Raw genomic sequence first — 13,903 nt, 5'->3', positions numbered from 1 at the left:
ATATATATATATATATATAAAGTGAAACAATGTCCGATCATGAGAATATATTCCACAATACAATCATCATTGTTAGTTTCAATCCACTCTACAATAGCTACAGATATTTTAGTGCCCAAATCCATCTCCAATAAAGTATTATCCAGATTTATATCAAATGGATCTACGGGTAAGAGATCTAAGGGATCATAAGAACAATTGCTTTCATGTAAAGTCAGCCATAGAAATGGGTATTAGAGAGCATCTCAATTGCATGGCATGAACTACGACAAGAGAATAAGCCAACCACTGTTCATTCTCAACGCCAATATCCATTTATAGTGTCACATTCCAAAAAAAAAACTTTGCATTCAAATGTATTCGTAAAGCCCTCGGTTAAGAAAGCAACCATCTGAACATCACAAATTTTTTTTTCTTAAAGACATTTTGTCAAACACTTACTGTGCAATATTTATAAGGTTACATAAAACAAGCCAACATGAGAGTTTGATTTACACACCTATTCCAGTGGAATCTTCTAAATAATTTGCATAATACTTTCATGATGCATACAATAATCATTTCAACAAAAGAATACATGTGCATTCCTATGGAAAAGGAACCAAAGGGAATGCCACTCTCAGATTTTTGCAAAGAACTCAAGAGCTATTCCTCCTTTTTTTAAACAACCACTCATTTTTTCTCTACTTGCCGTAAGTTCAAGTAATACATTACAAATCTTGCATACTTCTCTCTTAGACCAGGTTAATGGGAGAATTCTGGTTCGACACAGATGATATCTTCATATAAGATTTCAGCATTAATAACATCATCTTGATGAGGTCTTTCATCACACAACCGGCATACAATATGCATATGTAAAGTGAACAGAGAATAGATTTCATGAAGAAATAAGTTTCATAGACTAATCAAACAAATTTTCATAAATAGATAAGAGCAAGTTTCAGATGCTAATATTTTCTTTGCAAATTTTTTAGCAATGAAATCGGAAGAAGGATGGGGATGAAGGAGATGGGAAGAAGAAGAAGAGAACAACGAGTAGGAAAGAATAGTGGAGAAGAAGATATAGAGTAAGACAAGAACCATGAAAGAAAGGGATCACCTGTACGAGAGTAGCTTCAACGTCGGACAGGGAGACTTGGGCTCGGGAACTCGTCGAGTCCAAAAGGAAGATCGGGACTAGCCCGGACGGCGTCGGCTTCGGCTCGGATGTGCAAAGCCGGGGACGTTCAGGTCAGACGAGCTTCGGCCTGCACCGGCTGTCGAGGGAGTCGGTCGAGAGAGAAGAAGAAGCTGCCGTCGGACAAGGCGACGGGTCCGACGTCGCTTGGAGCTCGCGACCAAGGAGGAATGGGCGAGGCCGGCATCGGGCTTTCCCCTAGAGCTCGCGAACGGAGGCGTGGGGGCTCCGATCTCCTGCAGTGAGACCGGCGGCTAGGGCCGGTTGGTGGGCTCTCGGTCCGGTCTTGAACAGACGAGCGACAGAGGGGAGAGCGGGGGCTTCGACCTTGGAAGAGAGAGCGACCGAGAGAGAGAGAGAGTGCCGGCTTCTGGACTCAGACAGAGGCAAGAACGATGGGAGCAGGAGCTCGGCCTGGCTCCTCTTGCGAACAGAAGGAGAGATCGGGAGAAGGGATTTTTTTTTTGTTTAGGAACGAGCCACCGAGAGCAAGAGGGAGAGAGTTCGGATCAGCCAACCGAAGGCTTCCTACCAGCCTTCTAACGTCTCCCGTCCGAAAGCTCAGAACGGAACTGCGACATTCTGATCTCTCCTAAAGTTGTTCGAATCAACTGCTCATTCGAGGGCTCACGCGACCGAAGCTTGCAGCCGCGACAGGATTTGAATTTCAAGAAATCTAAACCGTCGAAAAAATTTCATGATCTAGGAAATGAGTTTGAATCACTTAGAAAGTCAAATAGATTTAAATTGAGATTAAATTGAGCTGGCTTGGATTAAACAAGAGTTCAAATCGAATCTAACTTGATTCGGGTTGGATTGATTTGGGCTCGATTTGAGTTAGATTTGGATAGGGATTTGATTCAAATTGACTTGATTTAAAAGGGGATTAGGCTCAATCGATTTGATCAAATAAAATCAAAGATGATTCGGGTCAAATTGAACTCGTCGCAGTCAAAACAAATTGTTCGGGCTCGAATGAACGGGGTTGAGTCAAATTAACATCAATTCGGATCGATTCGAGTTTAGATGGGACTCGACGAGGTCCAATTAAGTCGATCGAAAGTGCTCGAGCGAAAATAGAGGTCAACATTCACGTTTGCTTTTTATTCTTTTTATCATGTTCAAGCCAAACTTAGGCTTGTGTAAATATAGATGATAGTGATCAAGACACAACTCCTTATTGAAAATAAATTTATTCGTGGTTTTTCATAAAAGCATTATGTATTTGTCATTTTTTACTTAAAGTAAAATGCTAATAGAAAATTCTAAACTAAATTAAAATATTTAAGGATTTTCTCAACATATGGTTTCTTTCTACTTTATACCATGATTCTTTCTACATTTCAAGTGCCTAAGCTTGAAATAATTTTCTTTCCGAAGCATGAAATGAATTCGTGACTAGGATGCTAAAAATGAATTAAAATGCATTTTATTGAACAATTAGTCACTAAAAATGAATTAAAATGCATTTTATTGATCTAATTGTTGAACAACAAACAGGTCCACAAACATACATAAACAAATAAATCTTTTTTCAAACTTCTTTATCGACTATTAAACCACTGTTCACTAAACTTAAATTATTTGAAAAATACAAGATTGTGACATTTATGTTGCCCTTTCAATCACTTGCTTGATTTGTCCGTTGCAAAAGTTTAGAAGTCTAAAGTACTTGTGGTTGTTCCAATTGAAATGTTCTATTAACTTGGATTTGTTTCATCAACGAGGTTGTTATTTTCTAATAGAATTCCTAACAGATACTGATGAGGCAAATTGAATCCTCCTGATTCTTTTGTTTTGTTTTGTTTTTTTTTTTTTTTTTAATTTGATTGCAGGATGCAGACATCATGTGGTTCCGAAATCCACTCTCACGATTCTTTCCTGATGGAGATTTTCAGATAGCATGTGATCAATTTAATGGCAATCCTTATGATCGACACAACAGACCAAATGGTGGATTTAATTATGTAAAATCTAGCAATCGTACAATTAAATTTTACAAATTTTGGTACACATCTCGAGTAAAACACCCTGAATTACATGACCAGGATGTGCTTAACATTATCAAATTCGATCCATTTATAGATGAAATAGGATTGAAAATGAGGTTTTTGAGCACTGCCTTTTTTGGCGGAATATGTCAGCCAAGCAGAGATTTTAATTTAGTCTGCACGATGCATGCAAATTGTTGTATTGGTCTGAATAGGAAGATCAACGACTTGAGTGTTATGCTTGAGGATTGGAGGAGCTACATGGCTCTTCCAACAGCTTTAAAAACAGCCAAAATGCCAGTCTGGAGGGTACCACAGAATTGTAGGTAAGACATTCTACATTTGATATGATATTGGTAACTTCTTTTATTGAGAGTTCTACAATTTAGTATCATGAAATTTGGAACAAATAATTCTTTTCAAGTCATGTAGCTCTTTAATGTTTTGTTTTATGTGTAGTCCGTTGATTAAAATAAGGGGTCATGAATCATTAGATGTATTTGCGTCAAACACATTTTTGCTGGACGTTTGAGTTTCAAGTTCATGTTGCATTAAATCAAGCAACTAATATTATACTTTTTTACCCACTGTTGCTTAGCTTGGTTGGTGGGCGAGTACAGTTGGGTACCCCCAACCTGTGCTTGATTCCCCTTGAGCGGCAGCGTCTCTTAAGTGGGGCCCAATCAAGTGCGGGTGATGCGGGACTACCATGTGTTAAATGGATGCGTTAAGAATTTCACGATTTCTTGAATAAGCAAGTAAGATTAAAAACTATTAGCAATTAAAATGACAATAGAAAACAAGAGAGGGGTGCCTACGTTTAGGCCAAGCCACTTGCCAAACACTTGGAATATCAAAACAAGTTAAAAACTCAATAACATGCAAAGTAAGTAGCTTCAATAAAATCCCTAATCTAACAATAAGATAGTAACATGGAAGATGCGCTCAATCCTATGTTTACTAAGCTGAAGCATAAGATGAAACACGGCTCTTTGCGACTCGTCACCACCTACAAAGTTAGTGGATTAGGAAAGTAAATGAAAAGGGGAAGATGTTCACCCTTGGGAAGGTTTGGAGATGATTTGCCACTGGGCGCAGGCAAGTTGCTCGTCGATAGCCTCCGATAGCGTAAAAATAATGCGGTCCACGTACTCTTTGATGGAACGATCAATTTCTGGGTTGAAATTGAAGACGGCGGAGTGAAGAATATTAATGTATCCTTGCTCGTTGTAAGCGAATCCGTAGTCAAGCTCCAGATCGGCCATTGTGGGCTCCGAAAATTAGGCCCAGGCCTCCGCCCGATTGTTGCTTTTTTTTTGTGGGGGGGGGGGGGGGTTTTAAGGTTGGGGGGGGGGGGGGAGTTTTAACGGATTAAGTTCCAGGATAAATCTTGGGAAGGAAAATGGGTTTGTAGATAAGACACTACCTAGAGATTTCGCCCTCATTTTTTTAGGACTTTATGATATGAGTTCTGGTTTCCTATAGGCGCAAGCCCCTATAGTTAATTACTCCTCCCGATAACGAGAGAAAACTTTCGATTAAAGCTAGTCATCAATCAGATACATTACATCTGTAGATACGTATTATCAGGTGTATAATAGCATCATGGGTTTGGAATTGGAAGTTTGAAGGGTTTTGATATTGGAATTCCATGGTTTGATATTTAAAATAGAAATTTTAACCATCTTGCACTTAAAGCGGATGGTGGGGGAATGGATGATAGAACCGATCAAGATCCCATGGTTCCGTCGTCCCGGGCCATTGTGGCCCCTAGTCTACTTAGTTAGAGGAGGTAGTTGACCCAACCTGACAGAAGGATCATTGTCGGCAATCATGGGTTACTTCATCCAAGGGGACGTAGACTTGGGGTGGGTATTTATCTAAGGGGACAAATTTGAATCCATCTTAGCTAACAGAGGGCTTTATGCCCTATCGATCATATCCTATTGATTCATATCTCAATGATATGATGCCACTAAGGAACGTATTGACTCTGGCCATAATCGATATTTTGTGGTGCCATTTGGCGGCAAAATCACTCGGTTCAGAGTGCCCCGGGTCATAACCGTTTATCCTGCGGTGCCATTTGGCGGCAAAACCGCCAGTCAGAGGACACGTACCACGTCCTTATTGGCAGGAGACTATTTGAGAATGGATCCTAGTGATATTTCGACTAGGCATTAGCTCTTTGTGAGCTGAAGTAGTTTTTAATTTGTTCACCTCGGCAAACTATTGCGGAGGGTGGATGGATTTTGCTTCAAATGTTTGATAATGTTGAATTTCAATTTTAAATATTCTTGAATTTTCGGAATTTTGAGATGTTTTGATTTTCGGGCATTAAATTTCATAGGTATTTGAGTGGTATTTTGAAATTATTTGTAAACCTCTCATGTTGAGATCTTCATTCAACACGGGCATCATCGGGGTGTTTGGGATAATTTTCATTTGATTAAACCTTGTCGACCCTATCAATTTGTCGATAGGGGATCGGGTTTCGTAGACTTTACGCCTTTGTTCGTGAATTTTCTTTGTTATAGGCTTTGAAGGCCTAATATGAATGTATTAAGACAAATATACCGGTCGCCACCACCATATATTTATTTGATGGTTCGAACCTTGTCAACTCCTATTGATCCTCATAGAAGAACCGGGTTCGAATTTGAATTCACTTATCAATACGCGCAGCATCCCTAGACGACATTTGTGTACCAATAACACGCTCGCCGGGGCCCATGTGGGTGTTTTGTAATTGTACTTACCCCTTTGTGTACCTATGTGTATATAAACTACGGTGCACGTGCAGGGGTATTTTTGGACATTTGACGGATCTTCTATGAGAGCTCGTAGGAACTTGTACTTGTCGTAGCCCTTTCACCATTTGCCTATGGGTGGTGTGTTAGATGTACAACCATTATTCCTCGAGGGACTTGCAAACCTCGATAATCTTATCCAACCAACATTCAATATATGGTTGAACTGAGATTCACTTACTCCATAACGACTGGATCTGGTTTTCTCTTCCCAAAATTCGTATGAGAACCAACAAGTAACTCCCCAATATGCCATCACCATCATTTTATGTTGTTGGCTTATATAAAGAATCAATTTTTTCAACCTTAGATGATTGTGCCCTTGTTGACGTCAAAATGTTTATACAAAAAAATGATCGTTGTAGCTCTTGACGTAGTTAGAGTAGCGTATGTACTTTTAACTTGCAGTTGTGGGTTTAAATTACCAGGATTTACATTGACCTTTAATAGCACATTTGTCAAACATTGATCATTAATTCTGGTAGGTGCCATACAATGTATGTTGACATTCATTTTAACACATCTAGATGTGTCAATCCTTTGCAACCGTCCATGTTGAATGTGGCACGGGTCTCCTACAGTGTCATTGAATCCTTCTGCGTATGGGGTTTAAATGTATCTGCTCGCCATCGTATTGCTATGCGAATGTTATAGTATTGGTTACGCGCTCCCATATATACATACAAAGAACACTTTCGACTGTAGGCAAATTTACTGTATTCTTCTACAAGTCAACTTTCTTTATTTCCAGAGAACTATTGCGCTCCTTCACGAATGGATTGACATTAATTGTAGGGGTGTCCCAATATTCATCATATATTGCAATGAACCTGTTGGTAAAAGACCACATTGTTTGTAAGTATTGTTGTATCTTTTGCATAAATTATACAAACATCACATGCTAATCATCCTCCATATGCGGTTTGCCCCACTGTCAAAAAGACTTCGCATCCCTTCATATGTATTGGCTAATGAATCATTGGATCCTTTATTGCCTCTGAACATAGTTTGTATCTTGTGTGATAACTTTCTTCATTGATATTTGTATATTGATTGACATGTTGATCCCTTGACACTTCAACGTGATTCCTTATTGTTGATTATAGACATATCATTGCATTCTCCATTCAATCTTTACTTGCATGGTCAATGCTTAAGGATGAGAACTAGAGAATTTATTCATCCTCTAGCATTGCTTGTAATCACTCATTTATAGGTGATTATTGTTTAGTGATATTTGCATTCTAATTGGCATAAAGGTTCTTCAACATTTATTCGCAAGCTTCATATTTTGATTGCAAACCCATTGGTTGGAATGTCACTGTATTTGTCACACATCTTCTACCTCTATTCATAAGAATGTCAAATGTTTCCATAAAGAATTCCTTCTTCGTAGTGCCTTGCACATTGTTTGTAGACAAATTATGATTCCAAGTCCCTTATCTCCTTTCATGGTTTGTAGCATGTAGAATGATTTTTCATAAGTATCTCATTTATCCACGAGCAAATCATGTTCATTTGAAATATTGGCATGAATCCTTGCATATTTGCTTGAGTACAAATATTCAAATCATGCTTGATGTGCAATCAAGTCCAACTTGAGTTCAAGTTCAAGTGTAGTTTCTTTATAGTTTATTTAAGTTTTAGCTCTCTTGTATATGATTCAATTAAGTTCAAATTATGTTCCAAGGTCCACAAGTTCTTTGTATTTGTTCAAGTCGGAGTTCATGAGTCCTTGTTCAGTCAGAGTCCAAGTTCAATCATAGTTATTCGTAGTTCAAGCGAATTCAAGTTTTGTGTAGTTCAAAGTTGACCCAAGTCATTATGATTCATTTAAGCTCATATTAATTTAGATTTGAATTTATTTAAGTCAATTATGTCCAGTTCACAAGTCCTCGTTGTCTTTTGAGCTCAATCAAGTCCAGGTATGATCTTGTGTTCACCCGAAATTCCGGCAGCCTCCCGGCGTCTCCCCCATTTAGGGGAAAACTACGAGAGACTGAGCCTTCTCACCACGCGCAATAAAGGAGTGTATGGTAGGTGTCCTCGGACGAGGACACCGCGGACGTGAACTTCACTCTCACCACGCGCAATAAAGGTGTGTATGGGGTCTTCGACGGTACATATTTAAAATGACAGTTTGCTTTCCTCTCGCTCGAGGGTACTTATAAATAACCCCGTCTCGCTGTAGGTGCCACACCGGGGTCCTATCCCACCACGCGCAATAAAGGCGTGTATAGGCGGTTTTCCGTTGCGCCAAAAACATTAATAATAATTATTATTATAAATAAAAATAAAAATAAAATCCCCCCTTCCCCATCAAATTTAGGGATTTACAGGTTTTGGCCGAAGAAGAGCGCGAATGGGAGAAGGTTACCCTCATGCGAGCGAGCTCTTGTTATTGCTTCAGGTTAAAATGTCGTAACTTCTGTTCCGACGGAAAGGGAACGTCGAAGGAGGCGGAGAAGGGCTTGGGTTCGGCGAGATATTGGTCGAATGGGGGGCTACGGGTCGTATGGCTGCGGCTTGGTGGAGATCGGAGGAGGCGACGAGTAGTGGAGGCTTCGAGTTGAGGGATCTCGGCAAGGTAGGGCTCTCTCCTCTCTCTCTCTCTGTCTTTCTCTCTCTCTTTGGGCCAAAGAAGCAACGGGGTCGGGATGGGGTTGTCGGCTTCAGTGGAGATCGGGAGGTGTTCGCGGCTTGTGGAGGTTTGCGGAAGAAGAGCAGTTGGCAGTGGGTAGCGAATGGGGAAGCAACGCCAAATGCTTGCTCTCAGCTCCCTTTTATAGACCGAGTGCAGCGGCGTCGAGGCGAGCAAATCCTGAAACGACGCTGAAGGAACAGTGATCTAGCGGGATTTCTTGCAGCATTTTTGCAAGATTTTGGGGACTTGACGGAGCAGAGGTATGCGTATATTTTTTTTTTGCTTCCCTTAGGTACTATATAGGGGTCAACAACCATTCATAGGTTTTAGAAGAAGGTTGTGTTGAAGATCAATGTCAATCCTTTGAATCCTCGCTAGAGAGAAAGAAGTTTCTCTCGAACTTGAAGTGGAGAGGATGGAGGGGTGGCTAGCCAAGGGAGGAGGGAGAGGGATTTAATTTGGTTTTGATTTGGGAGGAGAGAAAATGTTTCCAAACAATCTCTAATTAGTCCCTATGTTTGGGAATAAATAAAGAAGTGAGAGAGAGGGTAGGTGCGGCGGCAAGAGAGAGGTGGGGATGAGGGATTTGTTTCAAAAATTTAATGTTAGGTTTTGGAAAGTAATTAGGAGTTGTGGGGCTTTGGAATTTTTTGCCAAGGAGGGAGCATGAGAGGTTTGAATTAATTCCAAAAAGGGGGATGGGCTTTAGGAAATAAATCCAAAGCAATTAAGGAGGTAGGGGCCGGCGGCTTAATGGGATTGGGAGAGATTTGGGGAGGGATTTGGGGTTGCTTAGTTTGAGATTTAGGAATTAGGAAAGAAATAATTAAATCCCCTTTAATTTGAAATTCAAAAGGGGTTAATTAGGTAATTTTCCTAAAATAGGTTTTCTAAATTAGGAAAGGATTTCAAATTCAAAGAAGTTTGAATTTTGAAATTAATTCTTCCCAACTTAAGAGTGGATGATTATGGAAAGTAATCAAGAGGTAGTTGAGTTTGTTAAGAGAGTTGCTATTTGCATGTTTTACATTCTTGCAACTTGTATTATTTTGATGATTTCAATTATTATTGTTTTATGTATATATATCTCCTAACACTTTTTGGAAGATTTGTTTTTGCTCTAGTGTGTACTAACATTTCAGGAAAATCAACTCCAAGCTATGAAAACTTCAAATCAAATTTAGGAAATATTCATTTGTAAATTATAAGTTTTGAATTGAGAGGAAGTGATTGTAATTGAGTAAAAAATCACAACACACACACTTGGGGGAACAATTTTTGTGAACTGATCGTACGGGACGGACCCAGTTCGTACGAGACGATCATGTCAATTAAGCCCTCGGAAGAGCAATGGATCGAACAGGCAGGGAGAAAATTTTTCTAAGTCCTAATCGTCCAGGACGAATTTAATATTCGTCCCGGGACGAACGTCTCGGGATTCTCACTTTGCACTGTTCGTCCAGACGAAATGCATGGTTCGTTTATGGACGAAATTCTCTGTATAAAATCGTACAGGACGAAATTAACCTTCGTCTCTGGATGAAACTCTCTGTATACAATCGTCCAGGACGAAACTTGTTCGTCCCAGGACGAACTGAACCGACTTACCCAGTTGGTTACGTCCTGCAGGGATTTGGGAACCGACCTATGCAATAACCGTTTCGTACCGTACGAATCTAGTTCGTACAGGACGATAAGCGTGTACGAACATAGTTCGTACCAATATACATCAGGATCGTTTCCGACACTTTAAGTAAAATCGTCCGGGACGATCCACGATCGTACGGGACGATCCATTTCGTGATCACTTGAAAATTTTGCAGTTTTGGACGGTTTTTCTTGTCTCTCCTATATAAGGTCCAATTTTTACTGCCACCAAATCTTTTTGCTGATTGATCTTCGTGCTTATTGGAAGAAGAGTCAAGGAGAGAGTGTGAGAGAGCATTCAAAGGATGATTCCTACCACTGGAGCGTGAAGTCTACGCTTGATGTTCAAAGGTAAGATTTCCTACTTGTGATTTGAGATTACTTCACTCTTTTCTTTCTTCCTTCTAGATTTCTTGTGAGGAGATCTGTCAAGGAGATCGGGTTCTCTGCCCACACTAGGAGAGTGTGAAAGGACGAAGGGTTCTCTGCCAACACTAGGAGGGTGTGAAAGGACGAAGGGTTCTCTGCTCACACTAGGAGAGTGTGAAAGGGCGGACGGTTCTCTGTCAACACTAGGGATAGTGTAAAAGGACGACGGTTCTCTGCCGCACCGGGTAGTGGTGGAAAGAGTGTTTGTAAAGGCTTCTCCGCCTTGTTGTGGGTGCAAAAGGAGAGACACTCTGGGGAGTGGATGTAGGTCTGGTTTAGACCGAACCACTATAAATCTTGTGTCGTTTATTTTTACTGCTTTTTATTTTCTGCATTTTTTTGTTTAAAAAATTGTGGTTGAAAATTTTTTTATTAAAGTTTATTTTCGGTTCAACTTATCTAAAAGAGGGATAATTTTTAAAATACCAATTCACCCTCCCTCTTAGTAGCTTTGGGACATTAACTTAGGTTTAACAACATATTCACTAGACTTAACAGAGTTGTGGAGGGAAAATGTGGGAGGTGGGAGTGGTCGGCGGCTATGTGGGTGTTTATTGACCGGCGGCTTAGGGTTTGGTGTAACCTTAGGCCGGCGGCTAGATGAGGAAGAGAGAAAGACAATTCGATAAAAAGAAAAATCACGAACCCGACCATCTCCAAGGTTGGTGTGTGATCCAAATTCTTATCATTCAATCATTAACTTTCAAAGAGAAACATAGGGGCTATGAATAGCCTCGTACAAAGGACTCAAAATAAGAAAGACGATAATACCCGAAGGGCTTACAAACGATCTCCCTTAAGCAAGGGGTAAAAACGAAAAACAACTACAACATAATAAAAGATAAATAACATAATAATAAAAGAAAACAAATACATTAAATGACTCAAAAATACATTGACTCAATCTTGGTCGTAGTTCGACGACCACGCCTCTGACATACTTTCCATGCTTTGATGTCCCCATCAGCGGGCTAGTAGGTTTCTGGGGTGTGTGCCTCTTCTAGGTCAGTAGAGGATTCGTCATGCCCCCAAGCGCCCTTTCGGGGGTGGCAGCGGGTGGATACCCCGTTTCCAAAGAAAAAAAAAAACCTTTTCATGCTCTTTTCTAGAAATAATTCTTAAATACATTTGAGCTGTTGGTTTAAATGTTGCATCATCCCTTATTATTATTATTCTATTTACCTTTGTATGCTAGTCTCCTTCAACTACTATTCCAAAGACATTTGAGCAACTGGATTAGAGGGTGCATCAGCCCTTTTTGTTTAATTTTATTTTTTATATTATATTTTCCATTATACGCAGACTCCAACTAATATTTTTTCTTTCTTCTGTTTCAGTCTAAAACCACTTCATTAGTAGATTTTACCTATAGATTGCGGCTTGAAGAACATAATTTGGCATCTTACAGATTATGTTGTAAATACTCTCAGGCATTGGCTGCTAGAGCTTAAGTTGTAAAGGTATGTTCTAATAAGCCAAAGTTCACAATTAACTCTGTTATGAACTAATTATCATAGTTCTATAATATTATTTGTTATCTATACGGTTGCACTTTCAAATTTCTGTTGAAGATGGCTTACTGTTCTCCCTCTTTAAAATACTAGAACTTCTTGTCTCCATAATACCAGTGTTGGTTTCAACCAGTGCATCAAATCATACATATCTAGAGATTTTTTTAGTATGCCAGCATAAACATTCAGATTTATGGTATAACTTCTGTTTCTTTTTAGTTTCTGATATATCATCCTAAATATGTAGATCTGAATGATATATTGCTCTTTAACCATCTTTTACTTTATATAAGTTAATGGTGAAGTCCACAACTTTAATGGAGTGAGAAAATACAAACATGGGATTGTGTACTCCTTTACAATGGAGCCAAAGTTAGCGATGGATTTTATTCCTTTTAGGCTTCATTTGGGACGACTTTCTGCTTCTTTCTAAAGCAGCTTTCTAGTTCAACAAATTTTTTAACTAAAAAGTTGCTTTAGAAAAACAGTAAGAAAAACATCCCAAACAAAATCTTAATCATTATGTGCTAAAATCAATCACGTTTGAATTCACTCCGCGCTACAATTTATTTGTATTAAAAATATTTTCATCCATTAAGATTGAGTTATCATTTGATCTATAGTCAAATGAGATATTCTTTTGACTTTTATATTAATTTACTGTTCATGTAAAGCATTAAATAGAATACTCTTACAAGTTAATACAACATTCTCTTATATTAGCATCAACTATTAAAACCATCTGATATTTCCCTTCATTATTGCAGATTCTTGTTTCTTCATCCTACCTTTTTAGAGTAAGCTGATCCACTTCTTCATCCAAAGCTAAGCCTATATGTTACTGTGGCCATTGGTACAACTTGATTCAGGCTTCGCTTGGGACGACTTTCTTACTACTTCGTAAAGCAGCTTTCTAGTACAAATTTTTTATTTTTTGTACTAAAAAGTCATTTTAAGAAGCAGAAAGAAAGCCGTTCCAAACGAGGCCTCAATATATGGGCAGCAAGCCCATAATGTTGAACTAGTATCTGTACATAGCGGGCGATAAAGAAAACTATTTTGCTTAAGCAAACATCAATTTTTTAAATGTTGTTGTTGTTGGTTGTATTTTACATGCTTAAATGAAACATTTTGATTGTGTTTTTCCTTTGTTTTTTTCTAAGGTATGTCTTCTATATCTTTGGTCAATGAAAGGTCCCCTTCGCTTCTAATGGGTCGTTCTTTTATTTTATTTAGTATTATGCTACTATATTCTTTTTGTTTTTGGACGTTTTAGCGAAATAAATTTTAACTCACACACATATCACATACGTAAGTTTTGAACTGAAGTTAATGAAGTATCGTATGATTTCCATTTAATAACTTTTAATTTCTAATTTTGCTTCTTGTTTAAGTTTCAACCAATTTATTTTGCATATCATTTGTGACTTCATTAGTTGAGCAAAGGATTTCTATGAAGAGCAATGATCGTAAAATAGCTTTGGGGAATGATTTTAATGCTCCAAATAGAGAAAATTTGACTTAATTAGCCTTGATTTGACCAAATAAGGCTTGGTTTGATCAGGTCAATGGTTGACCTGATCAATTTAGTCAATTAAGTGGAAGGGAAGAGGGATCTGGTCAAAGAAGGTTTGAAATTGGTTTGAAATTAATTTGGGCTCAAAATGGCCAATTGGGTCAACCTGGGTTGA

General features: G+C 38.8%; 1 protein-coding gene across 1 annotated transcript in view; it reads left to right on the top strand.

Moving 5' to 3' along the window:
- LOC110113992 (uncharacterized protein At4g15970) overlaps positions 1 to 13,359 on the top strand; it is a 37,180-nt gene extending 23,821 nt beyond the window's left edge. The window contains exons 3-5 of the mRNA XM_028695155.1: positions 3,016 to 3,497; positions 12,039 to 12,161; positions 12,980 to 13,359. Coding sequence (XP_028550988.1) covers positions 3,016 to 3,497; positions 12,039 to 12,057 — 501 coding nt within the window. The 3' untranslated portion in view covers positions 12,058 to 12,161; positions 12,980 to 13,359. The remainder of the gene's footprint in view (positions 1 to 3,015; positions 3,498 to 12,038; positions 12,162 to 12,979) is intronic.
- Positions 13,360 to 13,903: the final 544 nt, after the last annotated feature.

The sequence above is a fragment of the Dendrobium catenatum genome, unplaced genomic scaffold (genome assembly GCF_001605985.2).
Source record: "Dendrobium catenatum unplaced genomic scaffold, ASM160598v2 fragScaff_scaffold_621, whole genome shotgun sequence".
In the NCBI taxonomy this organism is placed as follows: Eukaryota; Viridiplantae; Streptophyta; class Magnoliopsida; order Asparagales; family Orchidaceae; genus Dendrobium; species Dendrobium catenatum.
Note: the sequence above shows the minus strand (reverse complement) of the source record. Positions and strands in the feature narration are given on the sequence as shown.